General features: G+C 49.1%; 1 protein-coding gene across 6 annotated transcripts in view; it reads left to right on the top strand.

Annotated features, from left to right (window-relative positions):
• The window catches only part of mdc1 (mediator of DNA damage checkpoint 1), a 41,932-nt gene that overhangs the window by 1,066 nt on the left and 14,650 nt on the right, over nucleotides 1-26,216 (top strand). For 2 of the 6 annotated variants that reach the window (XR_013498419.1, XM_078217243.1), the window contains exons 2-8: nucleotides 389-919; nucleotides 5,032-5,110; nucleotides 6,882-7,513; nucleotides 10,413-10,502; nucleotides 19,076-19,165; nucleotides 20,632-20,721; nucleotides 23,856-23,945. Coding sequence is in view for 3 of the 6 variants with exons in the window: in XM_078217243.1 (XP_078073369.1) it covers nucleotides 389-919; nucleotides 5,032-5,110; nucleotides 6,882-7,513; nucleotides 10,413-10,502; nucleotides 19,076-19,165; nucleotides 20,632-20,721; nucleotides 23,856-23,945 (1,602 nt within the window). In the remaining 3 variants the exon portion in view is untranslated. Of the gene's footprint in view, nucleotides 1-388; nucleotides 920-5,031; nucleotides 5,111-6,881; nucleotides 7,514-10,373; nucleotides 10,503-19,075; nucleotides 19,166-20,631; nucleotides 20,722-23,855; nucleotides 23,946-26,216 lie in introns of all 6 variants that reach the window. The other 4 variants (XR_013498418.1, XM_078217241.1, XR_013498420.1 and 1 more) reach the window with 2 other exon arrangements.

Here is a 26,216-nt window from a genome sequence, read left to right as displayed (position 1 = left end):
AGAATAGCAGCATGGGATCTTTTCTATCTCATGGAGGAAAGAGATGGGGCCTTGGCTCATTGTCTCATCTGGGATTTGGCACCTTGGGCAGTGCAGCCTTTGTGTATTGGGACCGTTTGTTATAATTTTTGTGCTCAAGTCTCTGATGCTGGACTTGGAAATCCTGATCTTCAGTCCCAAGAGGCAAGAGGATACCCACTGAACCATAGTCAGTGCGCGGATTGACTGGGTGGGTATTTAGCTGGAGGGATGCTGTGACTTGTGGACCCTTAACCTAGTATGTTTAGGATAGCAATAGTAGCCCATTCGGTTGGATGCTTGTGCGTGTAAATGGATCCCCCGTTTTAAAAATAATTCACCGAGTCATTTATTTCCTTCGCCGTTGCAGGTTTTTTGGTGTACGCGGGTGAAAATGTCATTGGCAGACATGAGAGTTGCCACATCCGCATTCCGGCGCAGTCTGTGTCCAAGAAGCACGCGGTGATTGAAATCGATGGGGACGTCCACCTGATCCACGACTGCAACAGCCTCAACAAGACGCGGCGGAGGAACGCCGTCCTCAAACCCCAAGTCCGCTACGCCATCAATGACGGCGACCTCTTTCTTTTCGCTGACGTGGCCTGCCAGTATGTGCTGCTGCCACCGGTGCCGGCCGAAGATGGCGACTCCGGTTCGGATACCGGCTCGGAGTCCATGTTTCCCCAGTCGAGGCTGGGCATTGGCGCCGTGCGGCCAGACAGCACCGGGGGCGCTGGCGATGACCTGGACTCGAAGGCAACCGGCAGCGGATTGGAATCGCCAGAGGATTCGCTGGTGCTGTCGCCCACCCAGCCGTACCAAACCAAATCAGTGATGTCCTTTCAGTCTGACACCTACGTGAAGGAGTCTGAGGATGACGACACACCGTGGAGGGGCACCGGTAAGCAGGCATTCTCTTTCCTTTATGCTTTTCCTTTAGGTGGCAAGGTGGTTAGCACTACTGCCTCACGGGGCCAGGGACCTAGGTTCAATTCCGGCCTTGGATGACTGTCTGTGGAGTTTGCACGTTCTCCCCGTGTCTGCGTGGGTTTCCTCTGGATTGTGGTCAGTGCAGATCCGATGGGCCGAATGACCCAACTTGTGCACTGTAGGGATTCTATGATTATTTAATTGGGTGTGGGAATTGCTGGCCAAGCCCACATTTGTAGCTCATCCTTAATTCCCTCTGAGCTGAATGTTTCAGTCGATCACATTGCTGTGGCTCTGGAGTCACGTGTAGGCCAGACCGGGTAAGGACAGCAGATTTCCTTCCCTAAAGGACATTAGTGAACCAGATGAGTTTTTACAACAATGGCCATCACTGAAAATAATTTTCAATTCTATATTTATTAATTGAATATAAATTTCGCTGGCAGTGGGATTCGAACCCGGGCCTCTGAATTATTAGTTTCAGTGACAATGCCACCCTGCCAAGCGGGACCTCCCAGCACTGAACTGTCAGCAGAGGGCTCTTTGACATGTAGTCGCCGCTGTGACATAGGAAAGGCGATGTTTAGTTTGGTCAGTGGCAGCTGAGATATGAGTGAGTAAAATATATATTTTTTGAGTGATGTTTGTTGAGGATAACTCAACAAGGACTAGGGCACCAGGAAGAACGCCCCGCTCCTTCTTTGTATTTCTTTAATGGAATGTGGGCGTCACTAGCAAAGGCAGTGGAATCATGGAATCCTGCAGTGCAGAAGGAGTAAGAAGTTTAACAACACCAGGTTAAAGTCCAACAGGTTTATTTGGTAGCAAAAGCCACACAAGCTTTCGAGGCTCTGAGCCCCTTCTTCAGGTGAGTGGGAATTCTGTTCACAAACAGAACTTATAAGACACAGACTCAATTTACATGAATAATGGTTGGAATGCGAATACTTACAACTAATCCAGTCTTTAAGAAACAAAACAATGGGAGTGGGGAGAGCATCAAGACAGGCTAAAAAGATGTGTATTGTCTCCAGACAGAAGGAGGCCATTTGGCCCATCGAGTTTGCACCAACAACAATCCCATCCAGGCCCTATCCCCATAACCCTGTGCATTTACCCTAGCTAGTCTCCCTGACGCTAAAGGTGCAATTTAGCCTGGCCAATCAACCTAACCCGCACATCATTGGACTGTGGGAGGAAACCGGAGCACCTGGAGGAAACCCACGCAGACACGGGGAGAAAGTGCAAACTCCACACTAGACAGTGACCCAAACTGGAAATCGAACCCGAGTCCCTGGCGCTGTGAGGCAGCAGTGCTAACCACTGTGCTGCCAGTGTTTGTTGTGTTAATTGCCCCTTGAACTGGGTGGCTCACTTGTCCATTTCAGAGGCCATTAGGAGTCCACAGTGTTGAAATAGGAATCTATGAAACAGGCGAGGGGGCCAACCATATGGCCTGCTGAGTCTGCTCTGCCATTCGGTGTGAGCATGGCTGATCTTTTGCCTTCCTGCCCTTTCCTGACACCCTGGAAGCCCAAAAGCCTGCCTAGCCCAGCCTCGGATATACACAATGATGAGTGAGACAGAATTCTGATTGACTGATAAGCCACCAAGTTTTCAGAGAATCCCTACAGAGCATGAGGGAAGTCATTTGGCCCATCGATTCTGCACCGACCACAATCCCACCCACATCCTGTTGCTGTAACCTGTAACCCCACATATCGACCCTGCTAGTCTGCCTGACACTAAGGGAGAATTTAGCCTAGCCAATCAACCTAACCCGCACATCTTTGGAGTGTGGAAGGAAACAGGAGCAGCCGGAGGGAACCCACGCAGACACGGGGCGAATGTGTGCGTGAAGTCTGCACAGTGATCAAAGGCCAGAACTGAACCCACGTCCCTGGCACTGTGAGGCAGCTGTGCTAACCACTCTGCCGCCCCTGTTCATCCTCCAATTATGGAGGATAGGATCCGCCATGCTCTTATTGAATGACAGAGCAGGCCCGATGGGCTGAATGGCCTCCTTCTCTTGTTTTGATTTACTGATCTCACCCCCTCTGGATTAGAGAGTTGCAAAGATTCACAACCCTCTGAGGAGAGAAGATTCTCCTCATTTCAGTTCTAATTGACCGACCTTTCCTTGATGTGGAGTTGTCGGCGTTGGACTGGGGTGGGCACAGTAAGAAGTCTCACAAAACCAGGTTAAAGTGCAACAGGTTTATTTGGTAGCACGAGCTTTCGGAGCGCTGCCCCTTCATCAGGTGAGTGCCGGATTTGGTTAACAAACATGTCAGATATAGACACAAACTTTAATTACAAAATAATGGTTGGAAAGCGAGTCTTAACAGGTAATCAAGTCTTAAAGGTACAGACAATGTGAGTGGAGAGAGGGTTAAGCACAGGTTAAAGAGATGTGAGTTGTCTCCAGCCAGGACAGTTAGTGAGATTTTTTCCCCCTCCTTTTTGGGGAGCTGCCCCTTTTACTTTGTCCTGACTTAATCTGAGTTTGTTTATTTGGTTTGACCTAAAAAGGGGGCAAGTCATGGGGGTTACAGATAGTGTGACATGAACCCAAGAACCCGGTTGAGGCCGTCCTCATGTTTGCGGAACTTGGCTATCAGTCTCTGCTCAGCAATTCTGCGTTGTCGTGAAGGCTGCCTTGGAGAACGCTTACCTGAAGATCAGAGATTGAATGCCCTTGACTGTTGAAGTTTTCCCCGACAGGAAGGGAACACTCCTGCCTGGTGATTGTCGAGCGGTGTTCATTTATCCGTTGTCGTAGCGTCTGCATGGCTTCCCCAATGTACTATGCCTCGGGATATCCTTTCCCGCAGCGTATCAGGTAGACAACGTTGGCCGAGTTGCAAGAGTATGTACCGTGTACCTGTAGATGGTGTTCTCACGTGAGATGATGGCATCCGTGTTGATGATCCGGCACGTCTTGCAGAGGTTGCTGTGGCAGGGTTGTGTGGTGCCGTAGTCACTGTTCTCCTGAAGGCTGGGTAGTTTGCTGCGGACAATGGTCTGAGGTTGCACGGTTGTTTGAAGGCAAGTAGTGGGGGTATGGGGATGGCCTTGGCGAGATGTTAGTCTTCATCAGTGACATGTTGAGACTCTCATTCCAACCATTATCTTATAATTGAGTTTGTGTCTATACACGCCCTGTTTGTGAACCAAATCCTGCACTCACCTGATGAAGGACCTTTACTTGGAGACAGTGAGCCTCCAAGTCTGGTGTCTCCAGCCAGTGGAAACAGCTTCTCCATATTGCCCCTGTCAAATCTCTTCAGAATCCTGAGGTCACCTCTTATTCTTCTAAACTCCCGAGAGTGTAAGCCTGATTTACGCAGCCTCTCAGCACTTGCTGCCTGTTGGCAGGTTTACAGATGACACACGCACTGTCAGAGCTGCCGTCTATCGGATCCTAAACAGACGGGTGGACGTGAAAGATCTCACAGCCACTACTTTTTTTCCATGATGAGTGCGGCACGGTGGCACAGTGGTTAGCACTACTGCCTCACGGCGTCAGGGACCCGAGTTCAGTCCCAGCCTTGGGTGACTGTCTGTGTGGAGTTTGCATGTTCTCCTTTGTCTGCGTAGATTTCCTCCCACAGTCCAAAGATGCGTAGGTTAGGTGGATTGGCCGTGCTAAATTGTCCCTTGGTGTCCAAAGATGTGCAGGTCAGATGGATTTGCGATGGGAAATGTGTGGGGTGGAGGGGCGCTAGGCCTGGGTAAGATACTGTGTCAGAGAGTTGGTGCAGACTTGATGGGCTGAATGGCCTGTTCTGCTCTGTAGGGATTCAGTTAGCAGGCGACTTCTCCCCTCTGCCCTGGCCAATGTTTCTCCCCCGTTCAACATGACTTCAAAGTGAGATTATCCAATCATTCGCCTCACTGTGAGTGACCCTCGCTTTTCTGAGCAGGCTGAGTGAGGAAACTTTGCCTGGTTTCCTATCTCTTGGACATGGCCATAAGAAAACGTTCAAAGTCTCCCGCCTGGTAAATCCCCATCACTCGGTGTTCAGCATGAGGAGACTGAAACGTGTTGATGAGCAATTGCTTCCATTTTGTATTTTTCAGGATCTTTTGCTTCCCGTGATGGCTGCCAGCAGACCGCTTCAGTGCACCAAACTCCCTCAGCCCATGTAGTGCCCGAAAGGTACGATTCCCAAATTCTGTACAGATATGTGGTTGTTTTGTGTGGGAACGGTAGTGAGGAGGGGAGGAGAGGTTGTGGAGTTGAGTGTGGTATTGGGGATTGGAATGAGGAGTCGTAGGGGTATTTAACCGGAAGCTTTGGAAGTATCGAGAAGAGAAACTGCATTTACATAGCACCTTTTGGCAGTGCCAAGATGTCCCGGAGTGATTTACAGCCAATTAGGTACCCTTTGGAGTGTTGTCCCTTTTGTAGTGTCGGAAACTCAGCCACCAACCTACGCACAGCTACCTCCCACAGACATAGGGACAAGAGTTAGGAGTAGGCCATTCAGCCCCTCGAGCCTGCTCCGCCATTTTATAATGTTATAAGGTGGAGGTTGAAATCCCCCCCTACTCTGAGAACCGACACACCCAAAGAGGAGTACCTCGCCTTCTAATCTGTAAAAGGTGTGTGAGACGTGGTGTGACCTGCTCTTCAGCAACTCCTAATGGTTAAATACAAAGAGAGATGAGAGCTGTCAGCTCTGGCAGGTGGCAGTTCCTCTCCCTTCTTTTATACCTGTGATGACATATCAATATTTCCCACAATAGGATTGGTCCTAGTTTGTCAAAACCATCAGATTTAAATTTAATAGGTTCTTGGTATCTAAGTGCCTGATTCAAATTGGTTGGCTAAATTCAAAAGCCTCTTGTCTTGTTAAAAACTGCTGCTTGGCCTTTCGATAAAAATGTTTGGGGCTGACTAGTTACTTGCATTTTAAACCTCGAAGCACTGAAAAAGCACCAACTTTTAACGGGACCAAGCAATGTTTTCCCCCCGAGCAGTTTACAAACACCAACTTCTAACTTCCTACCTCCCCAATCTACAATTACTCTACCCAACTTCACAACAATAAGATCATGACTGATCTGTTATCACCACCACCCCCTGCTCCGTGCTTACCAAGAATCTATCCACCCTGCCCTAAAAAATATTTAACCTCTGCTTCTATTGCCTTGTCAGGAAGAGAGTTCCAAAGACTCACGACCCTCAGAGAAAGTTTTGCCTCATTTCCATTTTAAATTGTTGACCCCTCATAAAACAGTAATGGGATGAGTGACCAGAGATTTGTTTTAGAGGCATACCGCATTGGTTAAGGGATAAATGTTGGCCAGGCCACTTGGAGATCTCCCCTGTCCTTCAAATCGTGCTGTGGATTGATTTATGAGGAAAGGTTGGACAGACCAGGCTTGTATCCGCTGGAGTTTAGGAAAGTAAAGGACAACTTGATTAGAAGAATATCCTGAGGGGTCGTTGACAGGGTGAATGTGGGGAGGACATTTCATCTTGTCAGAAAATCTAAAATTAGGTGTCACTGTTTAAAACTAAGGGATAATACAGAGATGAGGAGAAATTCTTTCTCTCAGAGGGTGGTGAATGTCTGGAACACTCTTCCTCAAAAGGCAGTGGGAGCTTAATGGGGGTCGGCAGGAATGTCTTAATGCTTAAAGTTTATTTATTAGTGTCACAAGTTGGCTTGCGTTAACACTGCAATGAAGTTACTGTGAAAATCCCCTAATCGCCACACTCCAGCGACTGTTCTTTCCTAGGTGTTAACTTGATGGTGAAAAAAGGTGGTTGGATATGGGGAAAGGTGAGGGGGAGTGTAGAATTCATTAATGCCCTTCCAAAGAGCTAGCATGGGCAAGATGGGCTGAATGGCATTCAGTGCTGTGCAGAGTCCACAATCCAGGGAAGTTGGACATGTTTTCTAATGACTTCCTTCTTCCAGTGATGATGAAGAGGCTGAATCATCGCGTCCCGATGCCCGCTCGATGCAGCTACATTATGACAGTGACACTGACTTGGAAGATAATCCGCAGCCGTGTGAGAAATGGGCAGAGCCCAGGTCCGAGCACCCAGCCAATGGCAACTGTGCCACTTCCGAAACGGGGCCTACCGAGGAGCAGCACGGTGATAACACCGGCGATGCCAACACAAACCATTCGAAAGCCGCCCAGGGAACGGTCAGTCCAGGGTCCAGTGACACAGGAAGGGCCCCCTCCCGGGTGTCTGGTGATTCGCCGCCAGCTGTTGCTGCTGCTGCCGACCACCTGCCTCATTTCAGTTGGGACAGCGATAGCGAGGTGGGGCCGGAGGAGCAGGAGCCGGGCATAAAGAGCAGCGGCCCCGCGGCCCCCGCCAAAATGGATCCCAGTCTCGCCCAAGGCGCTGACACCCGAGGCACGGACGTCGTGTCTCCAACTCGAAGCTTGATCCACCCAGAGGAGCAGGATAAAAGCAGTAAGGCTGATGACTGTGCAGACAGCCATGCAGCCTCAGAAAGGGAAGCTAAGGAGATGGAAGACAGCGTCAATGAGAGAGAGCTTCAGGAGGGGAACAGTGACACAGATATTGATGATGGTGAGTGTATGAAGGGTTCCGCCGTGGGTTTTAGAAACACTTACCCAGTGAATCATAGAATCCCTACAGTGCAGAAGGAGGCCATTCAGCCCATCGAGTCTGCACCGACAACAATCCCATCCAGCCCCTATTCCTGTAACCCCACGTATTTACCCTGCTAGTCCCTCTGACACTGACACTAAGGGGCAAATTTAACATGGCCAATTCACCTAGCCTCCTCATCTTTGGACTGAGGGAGAAAACCGGGGCACCCAGAGGAGACATGTGGAGAGCATGCTAACTCCATACAGTCAGTGACCCAAGGCCAGGAATTGAACCTAACACTGTGAGGCAGCAGTGCTAACCACTGTGCCACCACACTACCCTTTGTTGAATAAACATTCTGTTGAATGAGTTACAGAGGTCCCTGGTTTTTTTTTGGGATGTGGCTGTCACTGACTGGGCCAGCATTTATTGCCATTTCCTAATTGCCCTTGAACTGAGTGTCTTGCGAGACCATTTCAGAGGAATTTGCTATCAATCTGGAGCCAGATCAGTGAGGACGACAGATTTCCTTCCCTAAAGGACATTAGTGAACCAGATGGGTTTTTCCGACAATCGACAATGGTTTCATGGTCATCAATAGACTTTTAATTCCAGTTTTTTATTGAATTCAAATTCCACCATCTGCCATGGTGGGATTTTAACCTGGGTCCCCAGAGGATCACTCTGGGTCTCTGGATTCCTAGCCCAGTGACAGTACCGCAATGCCTCCCCATGGTTATATCTGTTGTGCTGACGATGTTGGTCCACTCTGGATTAGGTTCAGCAAACTTTCTAAATGGGGTCATTTGGTAGACCGGAGCTTGAGTATTGCTGAAAAAGGGCATTTTGTCAAAGCTTTCCACCTTGCACTCATCAGTACGGTTCGTAAGAATACTAATGCACGGGCAAACAATAAATGTCCACTGTCTGAGAATGCATATGGTATCGGCACACTCTTCTCATGCAATGGAAATACGTTGCATCCCTGACATTGGTACCCTTGCACAATGTCCTGATGAGTGCAAGACGGAAAGCTTCGACATAAAGTCTTAGTTCCTGACAATGCTAAACATGCTAAAGTTTGAGAGAGGGCAAGTTGACCAGGATTCCTGATCCCGGTTGTTGTCTGGGAAATTGCTAAATTGAGGGTGAGGAGATCCAGTCGAGAGGAGGGGTGAGGAGCAGAGATTCTAAACACTGTATAGACCATCCTTCCCTCCTCCCACCGCCCCTCATACCGATCAGCGGTAAGTGGCACTCACTAAACTGGTACCAGCTGATGTTTCTCTTTTACTGCTGGGCAGAGAGTTGCACGCGACGTTGAAAACGGGAGCAAGGCAGAAACTAAAATAATCTTAGTGGCTCCCTCTCCCCGCTCCCCTCACACCACCTCAGAGGGAGGGGAGGTTTCTTCGGTAATTTGACTCCTGGTTCATGCCTGCAGCGTGGGTAAATAATCTGCTTTCACAACTGGAACACGGAAACTTCCCCATTTACCTCCATCCCGACGTTCAGAATGAGCTCTGCGGGCAACGGCTCAGTCGTGGGCCAACGTCTTGCCACTCCGCCAAAGCATGCCAGCATATTGGTGAATGATGTCTTAATTGCCACGGAATGGGCAGCAGCGTGGTTAGCACTGCTGCCTCACAGCACCTGGGACCCGGGTCCAATTCCGGTTTCGGGTGACTGTCCATGTGGTGTCTGCACATTCTCACCGTGTCTGCGTGGGTTTCCTCCGGGTGCTCCGGTTTCCCTTCACAGTCCAAAGATGTGCAGGTTAGGTGGACTGGCCAGGCTAAATTGTCCCTTAGTGTCCAAAGATGAGCAGGTTAGGTGGACTGGCCATGCTAAATTGTCCCTTAGTGTCCCAAGATGTGTAGGTTAGATGGATTAGCCATGGTACATGTGCAGGGAGAGGTCAGGGGGAGAGGGCCTGAGTAAGACACTCTATCAGAGAGAGTTGGTGCCGGCTCGATGGGCTGAATGGCCTCCTGCACTGTAGGGATTCTATGAAACGTTCAGTTTGAATTTTTTTTTGCACACGTCAAACTGCCAAGTATTTTTGTAAACTATGTGTTGGTAAACTCAGAGAAAGGAAAGAATAGGAAACAGGGTGTTCTTTGCAATTGATAGAATTGATAGTCAGTGATGACTATGGTGGAATTTGAATTCAATAAAAAATATCTGGAATTAAGAATCTACTGATGGCCATGAAACCATTGTGGATTGTCAGAAAAAACCATCTGGTTCACTAGAAATCATAGAAATCATAGAAACCCTACAGTGCAGAAGGAGGCAATTCGGCCCATCGAGTCTGCACCGACCACAATCCCACCCAGGCCATATCCCTACATATTTTACCCACTAACCCCTCTAACCTACGCATCTCAGGACACTAAGGGGCAATTTTAGCATGGCCAATCAACCTAACCCGCACATCTTTGGACTAATGTCCTTTAGGGAAGGAAATCTGCTATCCTTAGCTGGTCTGGCCTACATGTGACTCCAGAGCCACGGCAATGTGGCTGACTCTCAACTGCCCTCTGAACAAGTGCAACTAGGGATGGGCAATAAATACTGGCCAGCCAGCGACACCCATGTCCCATGAATGAATTTAAAAAAATTAGGGAGGTGGAGGTGACATTGAGGGCCATCGAAAATAAATAGTGCAGATGTATTTAAGGGGAAGCTGCACTCTCGCACATGGCGGAGAAAACCCTGGAGAATGTGCTGACGGGGTGAGATTGGGAGGGGGCGAGTGTGGGGTGTGAACCGATGGGCTGAATGGTCTGGTGAACTAGATGCAAATTGTTTATCTGTCGACATTGGATTTCAGTGATTGACTCCGACAGGAGTGCTTTATATCTGAATACAGGTAATGAATCGTACGCTCTGCAGCCAACTCAGTGCTTCGTTTCTGACAGCCAGGATGAGAGAGCGGCGGAAGCTGATTACATCCCAGACGGTCAGTGCTTTCCTGGATTTTCCTTTTCCGATTGTTGTGTTCTGTCTGATTCCTGGAGCTGAGATTCCAGTACCGTGCAGAGGGAGCAGGACTGAGCAAGTGCTGCACTGTTGGAAGTGCCTCCTTCTGGATGAGGTATTAAGCCTCTGCCGCCTTGGGTGGAGGGAAAGGATTCCATGGGGAAGATCTTCCTGGTGTGTTGCCTAATACTTATCCCTCAAATCAGTGCAGATTTGATGGGCCGACTGGCCTTCTGTACTGTAGGGATTTTGTGAAAAGTGAATCAGATGGGTTTTTGCTTCAATTATCGTGACAACGATTAGTTTTCAATTCCCGATTTTTATTAATTGATTTAAAATTCTGCCGGTTGCCATGGTGGGATTTGAACCCGCGTCCCCCTTTGTGCCTCTAGATTAGTGATATTACCACGACACCACCATCCATCTTGTCCCCCAAGATCAACTTAACGCAAGGTAGGTCCATTGAGAACAGCAGGGAAGAAGCTGTTCTTGAGTCGGTTGGTACGTGATCTCACACTTTTGTATATTTTTCCCGACAGAAGAAGGTGGAAGAGAGAATGTCCGGGGTGCGTGGGATCCTTGATTATGCTGGCTGCTTTGCCGAGGCAGCGGGAAATGTAGACAGAGTCAATGGATGGGAGGCTGGTTTGCATGATGGATTGGGCTACATTCACGACCTTTTGTAGTTCCTTGCAGTCTTGGGCAGAGCAGGAGCCATACCAAGTTGTGATACAACCAGAAAGAATGTTTTGTATGATGCATCTGTAAAAGTGGGTGAGGGTCGTAGCTGACATGCCAAATTTCCTTAGTCTTCTGAGAAAGTAGAGGCATTGGTGGGCTTTCTTAACTATAGTGTCGGCATGGGGGGACCAGGACAGGTTGTTGGTGATCTGGACAGCTAAACACTTTCTACTTCGTCCCTGTTGATGTAGACAGGGGCATGTTCTCCCCTACACTTCCTGAAGTCAGTGACAATCTCCTTCATTTTGTTGACATTGAGGGAGAGATTATTGTTGCCGCACCAGTTCACCAGATTCTCTATCTCATTCCTGTACTCTGTCTCGTCATTGTTTGAGATCCGACCCACTACGGTGGTGTCGTCAGCAAACTAGAAAATCAAATTGGAGGGGACATGTTAACTGCTTGGAGGGGACATGTGACATGTTATCTGCTTGGAGGGGACATGTGACATGTTATCTGCTTGGAGGGGACATGTGACATGTTAACTGCTTGGAGGGGACATGTGACATGTTAACTGCTTGGAGGGGACATGTGACATGTTATCTGCTTGGAGGGGACATGTGACATGTTAACTGCTCTCAGTTGGGTAGTGATGGGAGCTGCCAGAGTGGCCCTCAGGGGAGGCCTGGTGGAGAATCATCAGCAAGGTCGCTGCAGCTGATTTGCTCCCTTGATTGCTATGCACCCGGTGGCCGAATACCCTATTTGTTATTCCCCATCTGGGCTCAATGGGAGTGAAATGTGAAGGATGCCAAAGTAGGTGGACCCTCAACCGGGGCCGAGTCAGCAACTTCAGAGGGAGGAGGTAATATTGGGAACTAAAGGACAAAATTTCCCAATTGGAATCCTGGCCAGTTTCTTGGAAATCAATAATCAGAATTTCCTCTCCGATTCCTGACCGTGTGATGCTTTACTGGAATGTGAGAGTGGATTAATGTTGAGTGTGCACAGCAGAGATGCCTTAACTGGCCGGCCAGCTTCCACTGTTTCACTGTTACAGCTGATGCAAGAAGCATCAGTTACTTGATACCTTCTGTCTCTCTATCTCGTCCCTCTATCTCGTCCCTCTATCTCGCTGTTTCTTTCATTCCAAAGATGTGTGGGTTAGGTTTATTGGCCATGCTAAATTGCCCCTTAATGTCAGGGGGATTAGTTAGGGTAAATACATGGGGTTACAGGGATAGGGCCTGGATGGGATTATTGTTGGTGTGGGCTCGATGGGCCGAACGGGCTCCCTCTGCACTATAGGGATTCTATGATTCTCCCTCTCTCTCTCCCCACTACTCTCTACTTTCACTACTCTCTACTTTCTCAGGAGGCTAAGGAAATTCAGCATGTCCACTTCAACTCTCACCAGCTTTTACAGATGCAGCATAGAAAGCATTCTTTCTGGTTGTATCACAGCTTGGTATGGCTCCTGCTCTGTCCAAGACCACAAGAAACTACAAAGGGTTGTGAATGCAGCCCAATCCATCACGCAAACCAGCCTCCCATCCATTGACTCTGTCTGCACTTCCCGCTGCCTTGGAAAAGTAGCCAGCATAATTAAGGACCCCACGCAACCCGGACATTCTCTCTTCCACCTTCTTCCTTTGGGAAAAAGATACAAAAGTCTGAGGACATGTAGCAACCGACTCAAGAACAGCTTCTTCCCTGCTGCTGTCAGACTTTCGAATGGACCTACCTTGCATTAAGTTGATCTTTCTCTACACCCTAGCTATGACTGTAACACTACATTCTGCACCCTCTCCTTTCCTTCTCCCCATGTACTCGATGTACGGTACTTTTCACTGTACACCAATGCACGTGACAAATCAAATTCAAAAAAGTCTCTCTCTCTTTCTGTCCGTCTCACTTTCTCTTTCTGTCCGTCTCTCTCTCTCTCCCTCTCTCTTGCTTTCTGTCCGTCTCTCTCTCTTTCTCTCTCGCTTTCTTTCCGTCTGTCTCTCTCTCGCTTTCTTTTCGTCCGTCTCTCTCTCTCTCGCTTTCTTTCCGTACGTCTCTCTCTCTCTCTTTCTTTCTGTCCGTCTCTCTCGCTTTCTTTCCGTCCGTCTCGCTCTCTCTCTCTCTTTCTGTCCGTCTCTCTCTTTCTCTCTCTCTCGCTTTCCGTCCGTCTCTCTCTCTCTCTCTCTCGCTTTCTTTCCGTCCGTCTCTCTCTCTCTCTCTCGCTTTCTTTCCGTCCGTCTCTCTCTCGCTTTCTTTCCGTCCGTCTCTCTCTCTCTCGCTTTCTTTCCATCCGTCTCTCTCTCTCTCTCGCTTTCTTTCCGTCCGTCTCTCTCTCTCTCGCTTTCTTTCCGTCCACCTCTCTCTCTCTCTCTCTCGCTTTCTTTCTGTCCGTCTCTCTCTCTCTCGCTTTCTTTCCGTCCGTCTCTCTCTCTCTCGCTTTCTTTCCGTCCGTCTCTCTCTCTCGCTTTCTTTCCATCCGTCTCTCTCTCTCTCTCTCGCTTTCTGTCTGTGTCTGTCTCTCTCTCCCTTTCTGCCCGTCTCTCTCTCTCTCACTTTCTGTCCGTGTCTGTCTCTCTCTCTCTCGCTTTCTGCCCGTCTCTCTCTCTCTCTCTCTCTCTCTCGCTTTCTGTCTGTGTCTCTCTCCCACATCTGACATTGCAGCAGGTGCTAACTCTGTGGAGAAGGCCATGCAGCTGTTCCCATGTCAGCCTCCCAGCTTCCACACACAGCCTTTTTGTGGGTAAAGGAGACAGTTTCACTGTTCGCTTACTTTCAGTAACACACGTCAGCGAAAATATATCTCAGCTGCATTCGTTTGGTCACTGAAGATAATAGATTCAGAAAGAAATACCAAGAGAGGAGGGGCTCAGTTCAAAGTCTTCTGCTGATCAAATCAAGGACCCGAATTTATATAGCATCTGTCATAACCTCCAAACGTCCTGTAGTGTTTTGCTGCACTCCTTGCAGTGTCTGCTCCCATTGTCTGGAGTGGGCCTTGAGGCATAATTGTTTGTTGCAGCGGAGAGTGCTAGCAAGCGTCCAGTTTGTACAGAATCACATCCCCTCTCCCCATCACCCTGTTAGGCTCAGTAACAGCCGCTGCATCACGTATACCGAGTTTCCTCCTCTGCCCACACATCAGCAGAAACAACAAGTAAAGACAGTTCAACTGAGAACCACCCAGACCAGTGATTGGAAGAAGTGGAAAACTGAGAATGGAAAGGAGGACAGTGGTTCAGCGAGTTCTCGGGTTCAGTCATTTCCCTGGCTCTGTGTGTGTGTGTGTGTGGTGTCTCCATCAAGTCTTAGCATCTTTCACCGACACTGCCTCAGATCTGAGGGTCAGTAACACCAACATACCCGGGTTGATGGACAGTCACCAGATCCAGCTTGTCCTATTTGTCTTTCTCTGCCAGGCCAACTCCTCTTACTCTCCAGCCTCTCCCTGGATAATCCCAAATTCCTCAATGACCAATAGGCTGGCCCACATACTACCCTTTACCTGACATTTCCCTGCCCTGTGAAAGGAGATTATTCAATTTGATTTATTATTGTCACATGTATTGGTATACAATGAAAAGTATTGTTTCTTCCGCGCTATACAGACAAAGCATACCATTCATAGAGTACATAGGGGAGAAGGAAAGGATTGATCTTTTAACGTCGCGATTGTTGCCTCCTCTCCAGCCACCTCCGGCTCCTTGTCCTTCTCCCAGTCACTTGCTCATTCTTGACCTGGTCCCTTATCATTAGATAAGTTCTTGCCCTGGCTCTCGTTGTCTCCAGTGGATTCCGCCTCTCCATCTACAGCCCCTCCATCCATGCCCTGATCGCTCCATTTCATTCCCCCACTGCTGATTGATATTCCTTTGTATCAACTCTGCACTCTCCTCCAAAACCCTGAGTCCTCTCCAACCGTTCTCTTAGCTTCTTTCCTCACCAGTGGCACAGTGGCTGGCACTGCTGCCTCACGGTGCCAGAGATGCGGGTTCAATCCCGGCCTCGGGTGACTGTCTGTGTGGAGGCCGCTTAGGAACTAGAAGCAGGAGGAGGCCATTCGGCCCTTCGAACCTGCTGTGCCATTCATTTTGATCATGGTTGATCATCAAATTCAATGTCTTGATTTACCCTCCTTCTCCCCCATATCCCTTCTCCCCCATATCCCTTCTCCCCCATATCCCTTCTCCCCCATATCCCTTCTCCCCCATATCCCTTCTCCCCCATATCCCTTCTCCCCCATATCCCTTCTCCCCCATATCCCTTCTCCCCCATATCCCTTCTCCCCCATATCCCTTCTCCCCCATATCCCTTCTCCCCCATATCCCTTCTCCCCCATATCCCTTCTCCCCCATATCCCTTCTCCCCCATATCCCTTCTCCCCCATATCCCTTCTCCCCCATATCCCTTCTCCCCCATATCCCTTCTCCCCCATATCCCTTCTCCCCCATATCCCTTCTCCCCCATATCCCTTCTCCCCCATATCCCTTCTCCCCCATATCCCTTCTCCCCCATATCCCTTCTCCCCCATATCCCTTCTCCCCCATATCCCTTCTCCCCCATATCCCTTCTCCCCCATATCCCTTCTCCCCCATATCCCTTCTCCCCCATATCCCTTCTCCCCCATATCCCTTCTCCCCCATATCCCTTCTCCCCCATATCCCTTCTCCCCCATATCCCTTCTCCCCCATATCCCTTCTCCCCCATATCCCTTCTCCCCCATATCCCTTCTCCCCCATATCCCTTCTCCCCCATATCCCTTCTCCCCCATATCCCTTCTCCCCCATATCCCTTCTCCCCCATATCCCTTCTCCCCCATATCCCTTCTCCCCCATATCCCTTCTCCCCCATATCCCTTCTCCCCCATATCCCTTCTCCCCCATATCCCTTCTCCCCCATATCCCTTCTCCCCCATATCCCTTCTCCCCCATATCCCTTCTCCCCCATATCCCTTCTCCCCCATATCCCTTCTCCCCCATATCCCTTCTCCCCCATATCCCTTCTCCCCCATATCCCTTCTCCCCCATATCCCTTCTCCCCCATATCCCTTCTCCCCCATATCCCTTCTCCCCCATATCCCTTCTCCCCCATATCCCTTCTCCCCCATATCCCTTCTCCCCCATATCCCTTCTCCCCCATATCCCTTCTCCCCCATATCCCTTCTCCCCCATATCCCTTCTCCCCCATATCCCTTCTCCCCCATATCCCTTCTCCCCCATATCCCTTCTCCCCCATATCCCTTCTCCCCCATATCCCTTCTCCCCCATATCCCTTCTCCCCCATATCCCTTCTCCCCCATATCCCTTCTCCCCCATATCCCTTCTCCCCCATATCCCTTCTCCCCCATATCCCTTCTCCTCTTTACCCCCAAGATCTATATCTAATTTCTTCTTGAAATCACACAATGTTTTGGCCTCAATTACTTTGTGTTAGTGAATTCCACACATTCACCACTCTCTGGGTGAAGAAATTTCTCCTCACCTCAGTCCTAAAAGGTTTACCCCTTATCCTCAAACTATGACCCCTAGTTCTGGACTCCCCCCACCACTGGGAACATTCTGTCTGAATCTACCCTGTCTAACCCTGTTAGAATTTTATGAGATCACCTCTCACTGTAGGCAATGGGAGAGGAACCTCCAGCACGGACAAATCAAAAGCAGACAAGTGCTCTGCCTGGTGTCGAGGGGGTTTCACCAGCCAGACGTGAAACAGCAGACTGAGGATTTCCCAGTTCCCAAAGGCTGAGAGATTTTCAAATGGCTACTGGAGTCAGATGGTATTGAAGGCCGACAAATCCCCAGGGCCTGACAATCCACATTCCAGAGCACCCGAGCAAATGGCCCAAGAAACAGTGGATGCATCATTCCCCAAGACTGCACAGACTCTGGAATAGCTCTCACAGACCTGAGTGTCTAAGGATGAGTAGGTTAGGTGGATTGGCCGTGCTAAATTGCCCCTTAGTGACAGGAGGGTAAATATGTGGGACTAGGAGGTTCGGGCATGGATTGTTGCCAGGGCATGTTTGATGGGTCGAATGGCCTCCATCTATACTGTAGGATTCTATTTGATTTGATCCTATTCTGTGAGTACTTTAAACGTTCAGTCACTAACCAGTTCCAATCTCTGAAGTCTGGATTCCCCCCTCCCCACAACACTGACACCACCCTGGTCATGGTCACCAGCGATAACCTTTGGATTTGTGACCTTGGCGCTTTATCCCTCATTTTGTGGCGATTTGATAAAATGAGCGCCTCTTCCTCCTGTCTGTTGGTAACACCCCACCCCCCCCCGGGCATTGTTCCACTCCTCACTGTCCAGCTGGTGCGCGTGTACAAGAGTCACCTCTCCTCCTGACCGAAGGTGTTGTCTTTTGATCTCCTTTTACGCCCTGTTTTACACGTTCCCCTGCACCATTGTTATCCACAATTGTTTAGTCTCCTTCCCTCTGCGTCCTGCTGATATCCAACTCTTTATTGCTGCCAATTTCAAGTCACGGCTGAGCTACAGCTTCCTCCAGTCAGACTTTGGGAAGAGGGGCTATCTGACAAGTTGATCACCAGGTCAATTGTAGTCTTTGATTCATCAAATGTTTCTTTCTCTATTCCTTCTTGGGATGCGGGTGTCGCAGACAAGGCCCGTATTTGTTGCCCATCCTTAATTGCCCCTTGAACCGAGTGTCTCCCTCGGCCAGTTCAGAGGGGCAGTCGAGAGTCAACCACATTGCTGGAGTCACATGTCAGCCAGACCGGGTAAGGACGGCAGATTTCCTTCCCTAAAGGACATTAGTGAACCAGATGGGTTTTTGGAACAGCGGGAGGAGGGGGTGGGGGGGGAGGGACAATAACATTCTATTAGCTTTCCTAATTACTTGCTGTACCTGTATAACGGCCTTTTGTGATTCATGCACTAGGACTCCCAGATCCCTCTGCATCTCAGAGCTCTGCAATCTCTCACCATTTAGATAATGTGCTTCTTTTCACCTGGTAGAATTTAAATCCAATTAATAAAATCCAAAATTGAAAGCTTGTCTCAGTAACGATGACCATGAAACTATCATCGATTGTCATAAAAGCCCATCTGGTTCACTAATGTCCTTTAGGGAAGGAAATCTTACCCACTATGGCCTACATGTGACTCCAGACCCACAACAATGTGGTTGGCTCTCAACTGCTCTCTAACATGGCCGAATGAGACACTCCATTCAAAGTCAATTAAAGAATTTTATCTTTGTGCACATTATATACTCCATTTACCGGATTTTTGCCCACTCACTTAACCCACCCATGTCCTTTTGTAGCCTCCTTATGTCCTCTTCACTGACCTGGGGTGTTAGCTGTGATTGCGTCTGACCTGAACCCACAGCTTTCTGGTTCAGCAGTAAGCCTGATATTCACTGGTCCACAGCTGATACCTCCTGAACTTGTAGAGAAAGTTTACGGTGGGCAATGGAATCGCTAACCTCCACTGTACTGGAAGAGTTTCACTCGTGTGGTTCATAACCGAGGTGACTTGGCCCGTGGACCAAATCTGATCACACCTAAGGGTAGCATGGTGGCACAGTGGTTAGCACTGCTGCCTTACAGCGCCAGGGACCCGGGTTCAATTCCCGGCTTGGGTCACTGTTTGTGTGGAGTCTGCACCTTCTCCCCGTGTCTGCATGGGTTTCCTCCAGGTGCTCCGATTTCCTCCCACAGCCCAAAAGACGTGCTGGTTAGGTGCACTGGCCATGCTAAATTCTCCCTCAGTGTACCCGAACAGGCGTCGGAGTGTGGCTCGGGGATTTTCACAGTAACTTCATTGCAGTGTTAATGTAAGCCTACTTGTGACACTAATAAATAAACTTTAAACCTCTGCTCTGTTCTCCTGTAGGTAAGAGTGCGGCAGCGGGCAACACAGAGGAGGAGGCCACACAGCTCTTCATCGTTCAGTCTCCAACATTTGACAAGGACACTTGTAAAAGTAAGATTCGGTCAAATGGACCCATAGTGAAGCTTATGACTTGGAGCTGGAGGATGCTATCGGTGGGCAGGAATGTGTGGGTTTGAGGTCACAACCAGATCAGCCTTTTAAAAATTCTTTTGTTGGACATGGGCGTCGCTGGTTGGCCAGCATTTATTGCCCATCCCTAGTTGCTGGAGGGCAGTTGAGAGTCAGCCACATTGCTGTGGCTCTGGAGTCACATGTAGGCCAGACCGGGTAAGGACGGCAGATTTCCTTCCCTAAAGGACATTAGTGAACCAGATGGGTTTTTCCGACAATCGACCAATGGCTTCACAGTCATCGGTAGACTAGATTAATTCCTGATTTTTATTGAATTCAAATTCCACTATCTGCCGTGGCGGGATTCGAACCCGGGTCCCCAGAACATTAGCTGAGTTTCTGGATGAATGGCCTTTATACCATTAGGCCATCGCCTCCTTCCCGTGTTCTTTATTGAACGGTGGAGCAGGCTTGAGGGGCTGAATGGCCAACTCCATGTTCATATGTTTGGAGTGTCAGAACTGGGCGCCGATGCAGATATCTCAGATTGTTCACGGGGGGTTTGTGTAGGATCCCAGACACGCAGGAATGCAATGAAATGATGGGACAAAATCTAGTTTCCTTCAGGGTATAAATGTTTAATTCAGCATCAGATTGGAGACTTAGGAACTTAATAGACAAGTGTAACGTAAATGGAAACATCCCTGCAGTAGTACACACTATTTACAGCATAGTAACACGTTTTACATTGAGTACTGTTCAAATCTGGCACCCTCCCTGTTACCCCAGTGCCTTACCCCTCTCTATCTGGGAGACGGTGGCACAGCGGTATTCCAACTCGGCATTAATCCAGAGGCCCAGGCTGATGGGGACACAGGGTTCAGATCCCACCACGGCAGCTGGTGGAATTTCAATTTGATGAATAAAATCTGGAATTGAAAACTAGCCTCCATAACGGTGACTGTGAAATTGCCATTTAAAAACCCATCTTGTTCACTAATGTCCCCTTTAGGGAGGGAAATCTGCCATCCTCACCCGGTCTGGCCTACATGTGTGACTACAGAGCCACAGCAATGTGGTTGACTCTTAACTGCCCTCTGAAATGGCAGAGAGACACTCAGTCCAAGGGGCAATTCGAGAATGGGCAACAAATTCTGGCCCAGCCAGTGAGAATCTCATCTCATGAAATGATAATTTAAAGTAGTATTTTCCAACTCTGTTGTCACATCGCGGAAGGAAATATAGCTTCCTATTTCTACAGCAGAGTACTTTAACCCTCAGTGAGGTACTTTTGAAACGTAGTTACATTTGTGATGTAGGAACTGTTGTACAATAGGTATGCAGCAAGGTCCCCCAATGAGATAAAGACCAGTTAATCTGATTTGAGTGATGTTGCTTGAGGGTTAATTTTGGAAGAATCACGCGCCTATTCTGTTTTCCCACAGCTAACGCCACGGTCGCGAGCAACACGGAGGAAGAGGCCACACAACTCTTCACCTTCCAGTCTCCAACGTTCGGCAAGGACCCTTCCATAAGTAAGATTCAGACAGGTGTGCCCCTGAGCTGCGAGACGGTCCCCTGTCGGGACATGTCTTGTCTATTGCTCAGGGAGAGTCGTTTGGGTGTGTTTGCAGTGAGGGTTCTGCCACACACAGGAGTGGGATGAACTGATTGAAGTGCACAATCCACTTTCTCTCTGGGTGTAGCCTTCAGAGTGTGGGTTCTGTAATTCACACCAAACCAGTGGTTTGAGACGAGTGTCCTGAAGATCGATGCCCATACTCCTCCTGCTCTTCATCTCACCTTGTCAAAATGTCCCTCTATCCTTTCGCCCTTGAATACGTACCAAGCAGGGGTCAAAATATTTTTTTTACCCGAAGGTTGCATTATGATTTACGTGGCCCTGTCTCACTCTCTTGTCGCACACCCCCCACCCCCCCCTCCTGCCTTCCTGGCCAGATCTGAGCTTCACCTCATGCTGATCCCTGTGCTAAGTGTCGCTCGTAAATCATCACTGTCCTTTCTGAGCTCCACTATGCATTTAAGTTAAAATCTAGTTCTCCTTTAGAACCCCCCACCCCCAGGGATGCTCCCTGCCCTGCTTTTGTGCATCTTCCCTAGCCCGCGCTATCTGGCTGTCTACATCTGGCTATTTGTGCGTTACCTCCCCTGTGTCTTTGCAGTTGGCCGTCAGTGGCAGAGCTCTCTGTCTATCTAAATTTCTTTGGAACCCCCTGCCTGAACCCTCTGCAATCTTTCTGCCTCTCGAACTCTCCTCAAGGCTTGCCATTTCTCTCCACGCCCTCAGTGTGTTCTACATTATCACAGTGACGACTCTTCAAAAGTAGCCATGAAGCCCTTTGGGAACGTCGTGAGGGTGTGCTATATGCCGATCTAGATAAGTGTGTGCCGTGTGCCATGTGCCGTGTGCTGTGTGGCTATCTAGATAAGTGTGTGCCATGTGCCGTGTGCCGTGTGGCTATCTAGATAAGTGTGTGCCGTGTGCCATGTGCTGTGTGCCGTGTGGCTATCTAGATAAGTGTGTGCCGTGTGCCATGTGCCGTGTGCCGTGTGGCTATCTAGATAAGTGTGTGCCGTGTGCCATGTGCTGTGTGGCTATCTCGATAAGTGTGTGCCATGTGCTGTGTGGCTATCTAGATAAGTGTGTGCCGTGTGCCATGTGCTGTGTGGCTATCTAGATAAGTGTGTGCCGTGTGCCATGTGCTGTGTGGCTATCTAGATAAGTGTGTGCCATGTGCTGTGTGGCTATCTCGATAAGTGTGTGCCATGTGCTGTGTGGCTATCTAGATAAGTGTGTGCTGTGTGCGTGTAGATTCTTTCTGTTTCTCCATGGTGAGGTGTCTCTGACCAGTCCTTGTGTTAAAAAGGTCAAAGAGTCATAGAGGCTTACATCATGGAAACAGGCCCTTCGGCCCAACTTGTCCATGCCGCCCTTTTTTTTAAAAAACCCCTAAGCTAATCCCAATTGCCCGCATTTGGCCCATATCCCTCTATACCCATCGTACCCATGTAACTATCTAAATGCTTTTTAAAAGACAAAATTGTACCCCGCCTCTACTACTACCTCTGGCAGCTTGTTCCAGACACTCGCCACCCTCTGTGTGAAATAATTGCCCCTCTGGACACTTTTGTATCTCTCCCCTCTCACCTTAGACCTTTGCCCTCTAGTTTTAGACTCCCCTACCTTTGGGAAAAGATATTGACTAGCTACCTTGTCTATGCCCCTCATTATTTTATAGACCTCTATAAGATCACCCCTCAGCCTCCTACGCTCCAGAGAAAAAAGTCCCAGTCTATTCAGCCTCTCCTTATAACTCAATCCATCAAGTCCCAGTAGCATCCTAGTAAATCTTTTCTGCACTCTTTCTAGTTTAATAATATCCTTTCTATAATAAGGTGACCAGAATTGCACAAGGGGCAAGGTTCAATACAGATATGCGGGGGACGTTTTTTACACAGAAGGTGGTGGAGGCCTGGAATGCACTACCAAGCAAGTTGGTTGAGGCAGACACGCTAGGATCATTTAAGACTTATCTAGATAGCCACATGAACAGACTGGGAACAGAGGGATACAAACGGATGGTCTAGTTAGGAACACATGATCAGTGCAGGCTTGGAGGGCCGAAGGGCCTGTTCCTGTGCTGTTTTGTTCTTTGTTCACAGTATTCCAAGTGTGGCCTTACCAATGTCTTGTACAACTTCAACAAGACATTCCAACTCCTGTATTCAATGTTCTGACCGATGAAGCCAAGCATGCTGAATGCTGCCTTCACCACTCTGTCCACCTGTGACTCCACTTTCAAGGAGCTATGAACCTGTACCCCTAGATCTCTTTGTTCTGTAACTCTCCCTAACGCCCTACCATTAACTGAGTAAGTCCTGCCCTGGTTCAATCTACCAAAATGCATCACCTCGCATTTATCTAAATTAAACTCCATCTGCCATTCGTCAGCCCACTGGCCCAATTGATCAAGATCCCGTTGCAATCGGAGATAACCTTCTTCACTGTCCACCATGCCACCAATCTTAGTGTCATCTGCAAACTTACTAACCATGCCTCCTATATTCTCATCCAAATCATTAATATAAATGACAAATAACAGTGGACCCTGCACCGATCCCTGAGGCGTAATAAGGTGCCATAATTTTTTTTAAATTCATTCGTGGGACATGGGTGTCGCTGGCTGGCCAGCATTTATTGTCCATCCCGAGTTGCCCGAGGGCAGTTGAGAGTCAACCACATTGCTGTGGCTCTGGAGTCACATGTAGGTCAGTCGGGTAAGGACAGCAGATTTTCTTCCCAAAAGGACATTAGTGAACCAGATGGGTTTTTTCGACAATGGTTTCATGGTCATCAGTAGATTCTTAATTCCTAATTTTTAAAAAAAATTGAATTCACATTTCACCTTCTGCCGGGGTGGGATTCGAACCCAGGTCCCCAGAACATGAGCTGAGTTTCTAGATTAATAGTTTAGTGATAAAACCATTAGGCCATCACCTCCCCATAGCACATTTTTGAACAGCTGAGCTCCCAAGTTTAGCACTGAGCTATGGAGGCAGTTTGAAAAGCAAATGTGCGTTTTAGCAGGAAATGATTTGACCCCAAGACCGAGTCTGACACCACACTCCCGTTCTGTTCTTCCGTCAGGTCAAGGTGCGGCCGTGAGCAACACCGAGGAAGAGGCCACACAACCAATCACCTTGCAGTCTCCAACATTCGGCAGAGAAACGTTCAAAAGTAAGGTTTTGATGGATCTGTACTGGTGGCGGAGTTTGTGACTTCGAGCTGAGGGATGCTTTTCCGTACCTGTGCCCAGATACAAGTCTCGTATTACTCAGATGTCTGCGGGTTTCTGTGAGATAGGAATGATTATGGGTCAAAATCCTCCTTTCCCGCTAGGCGCAGATTCTGTAATTCTCTGTCTTTGTGACACGATAGATGAACGTAGCGTAACTGGAAATAATCTTGCGGATCCTTAGGCGTTTAGGGTTTATTAGCTCCTGTTGGGTATTTGTGTTGTATCTGCAGAATATCCAACACACTCTCCATGAACCGTGTCGCAGTTCTGTGTCTGGTTCAATCTGAAATCGCAGTCCACAAGAGCATGAGCAATAGGAACGGCAGTAAACCATTCGGCCCCTCGAGCCTCCTCCGCCATTTCGATACATCATGGCTGATCTGCCGATCAAGCATCTGTCTGACTCAGCCCGATTATATTCACTGACCCACAGCCTCCACTGCTCTCTGGGGAAGGGAATTCCACAGACAGCCAGCTCCCTGTGAGAAGAAATTCCTCCTCGTGGGGTGGCATAGTGGTTAGCATTGCTGCCTCACAGCGTTAAGGACCCGGGTTCGATTCCTGGTTTGGGTCACTGTGTGGAGTTTGCACATTCTCCCCGTGTCTGCATGGGTTTCTTCCGGGAACTCCAGTTTCCTCCCACAAGTCTGAAAGACCTGCTGGTTAGGTGCATTGGCCATGCTAAATTCTCCCTCAGTGTACCCGAACAGGCGCTGGAGTGTGGTGACTCGGGGATTTTCACAGTAACTTCTTCACAGTGTTAATGTAAGCCTACTTGTGACACAAATAAATAAACTTTATCTCCGTCTTAAATGGGAGACGCATAATTTTTCAGCGGGGGTCCCACAGTCTGAGACTCCGCACCCCTTCCACCTCCATGTTGGTGTCCGCTTCGGTCGTATAAATTCACATCATTCAACTCTAAATTGGCAGATACTGCTTGGGCACGGTACTGCTGTGGTTTGGCATTGCCTTCTCATAGTCTCATAAGAGTTTTACAGCACACACAGAGGCCATTCGGCCTATTGTATCTGTGCTGGCCATCAAGAGTCTATGTATTCCAATCCCATTTTCCAGCACTTAGTCGGTAGCCGTGTATGCTACGTCATTCCCATACTTCTGAATGTTGTGAGGATTCCCACCTCTCCCACCCTTTCAGGCGGGGACAAAGCATGTAGGGTGGCCCCTTAAAGAGGGGGAACCGCCCAAAACAAGAACACAGCATAAATGAAATTTCGAACATCAAACCGAAAGGTGATTAAAGGGGTCAGTAATGCACTCCAGTCCCTGTGGAACCCAACAGGCACGGGAGGCCTCTATGGTGCTGGTGGAGACCGCATGCTCCCTCTCCAGAGAGTCCTGGCCATGAATGTTGCAACGGTAGAAGGGCAGACAGGTCGGGTGACCCCCTTGGTGGCAACTTTGGCCAGGACCTGGAGCATTTGTTGCCCATTCCTAATGGAACTGAGTGTCTTGCTCGGCCATTTCTGAGGGCAGTAAGGGTGGACCACATTGCTGTGGCTCTGCAGTCACATGTAGGCCAGACAGGGTAAGGACTGCAGATTTCCTTCCCTAAAGGATATTAGTGAACCAGATGGGTTTTTACAACAATTAAAACAGTGCAGAAGGAGGCCATTTGGCCCATCGAGTCTGCACTGACCACAATCCCACTCGGGCCCTATTCCCGTAACCCCCCATGTTTACCCAGCTAATCCCCCTGACACTAAGGGTCAATTTTAGCATGGCCTAACCCGCACATCTTTGGACTGTGGGAGGAAGCCGGAGCACCCGGAGGAAACCCGCGCAGACACGGGGAGAACGTGCAAACTCCACACAGACAGTCACCCGAGGCCGGAATTGAATCCGGGCCCCTGGCGCTGTGAGGCAGCAGTGCTAACCACTGTGCCGCCCACAGTTCTGGCTGCTCTGTCGCTGTTGGAAGATCCGTACTGCTCTCCTCTCTGTGACGGTTGTCTGGCAGACTCCTGCTGGCCTTTGGCGGGCTGGCCTTGCAATGTTGGCACCAAGTGATCGGCAGTGGGTGAGGTGGGTGCAGTAGTTTCACAGTCACCATTGCTGAGATCAGCTTTTCCAAATTTAATCAACTGAATTTAAGTTTCCCCTCAGCTGCCGTGGTGAATCCATGTTCCCCTGAGCATTAGCCTGGGCCTCTGGGGGATGGGTCCAGTTACTTTTGTGTTACTATTCAT

This window comes from Mustelus asterias, chromosome 8 (genome assembly GCF_964213995.1).
Source record: "Mustelus asterias chromosome 8, sMusAst1.hap1.1, whole genome shotgun sequence".
NCBI classification, from domain to species: Eukaryota; Metazoa; Chordata; class Chondrichthyes; order Carcharhiniformes; family Triakidae; genus Mustelus; species Mustelus asterias.
The sequence above is the reverse complement of the archived record's forward strand: the minus strand, read 5'-3'. Positions and strand labels throughout refer to the sequence as shown.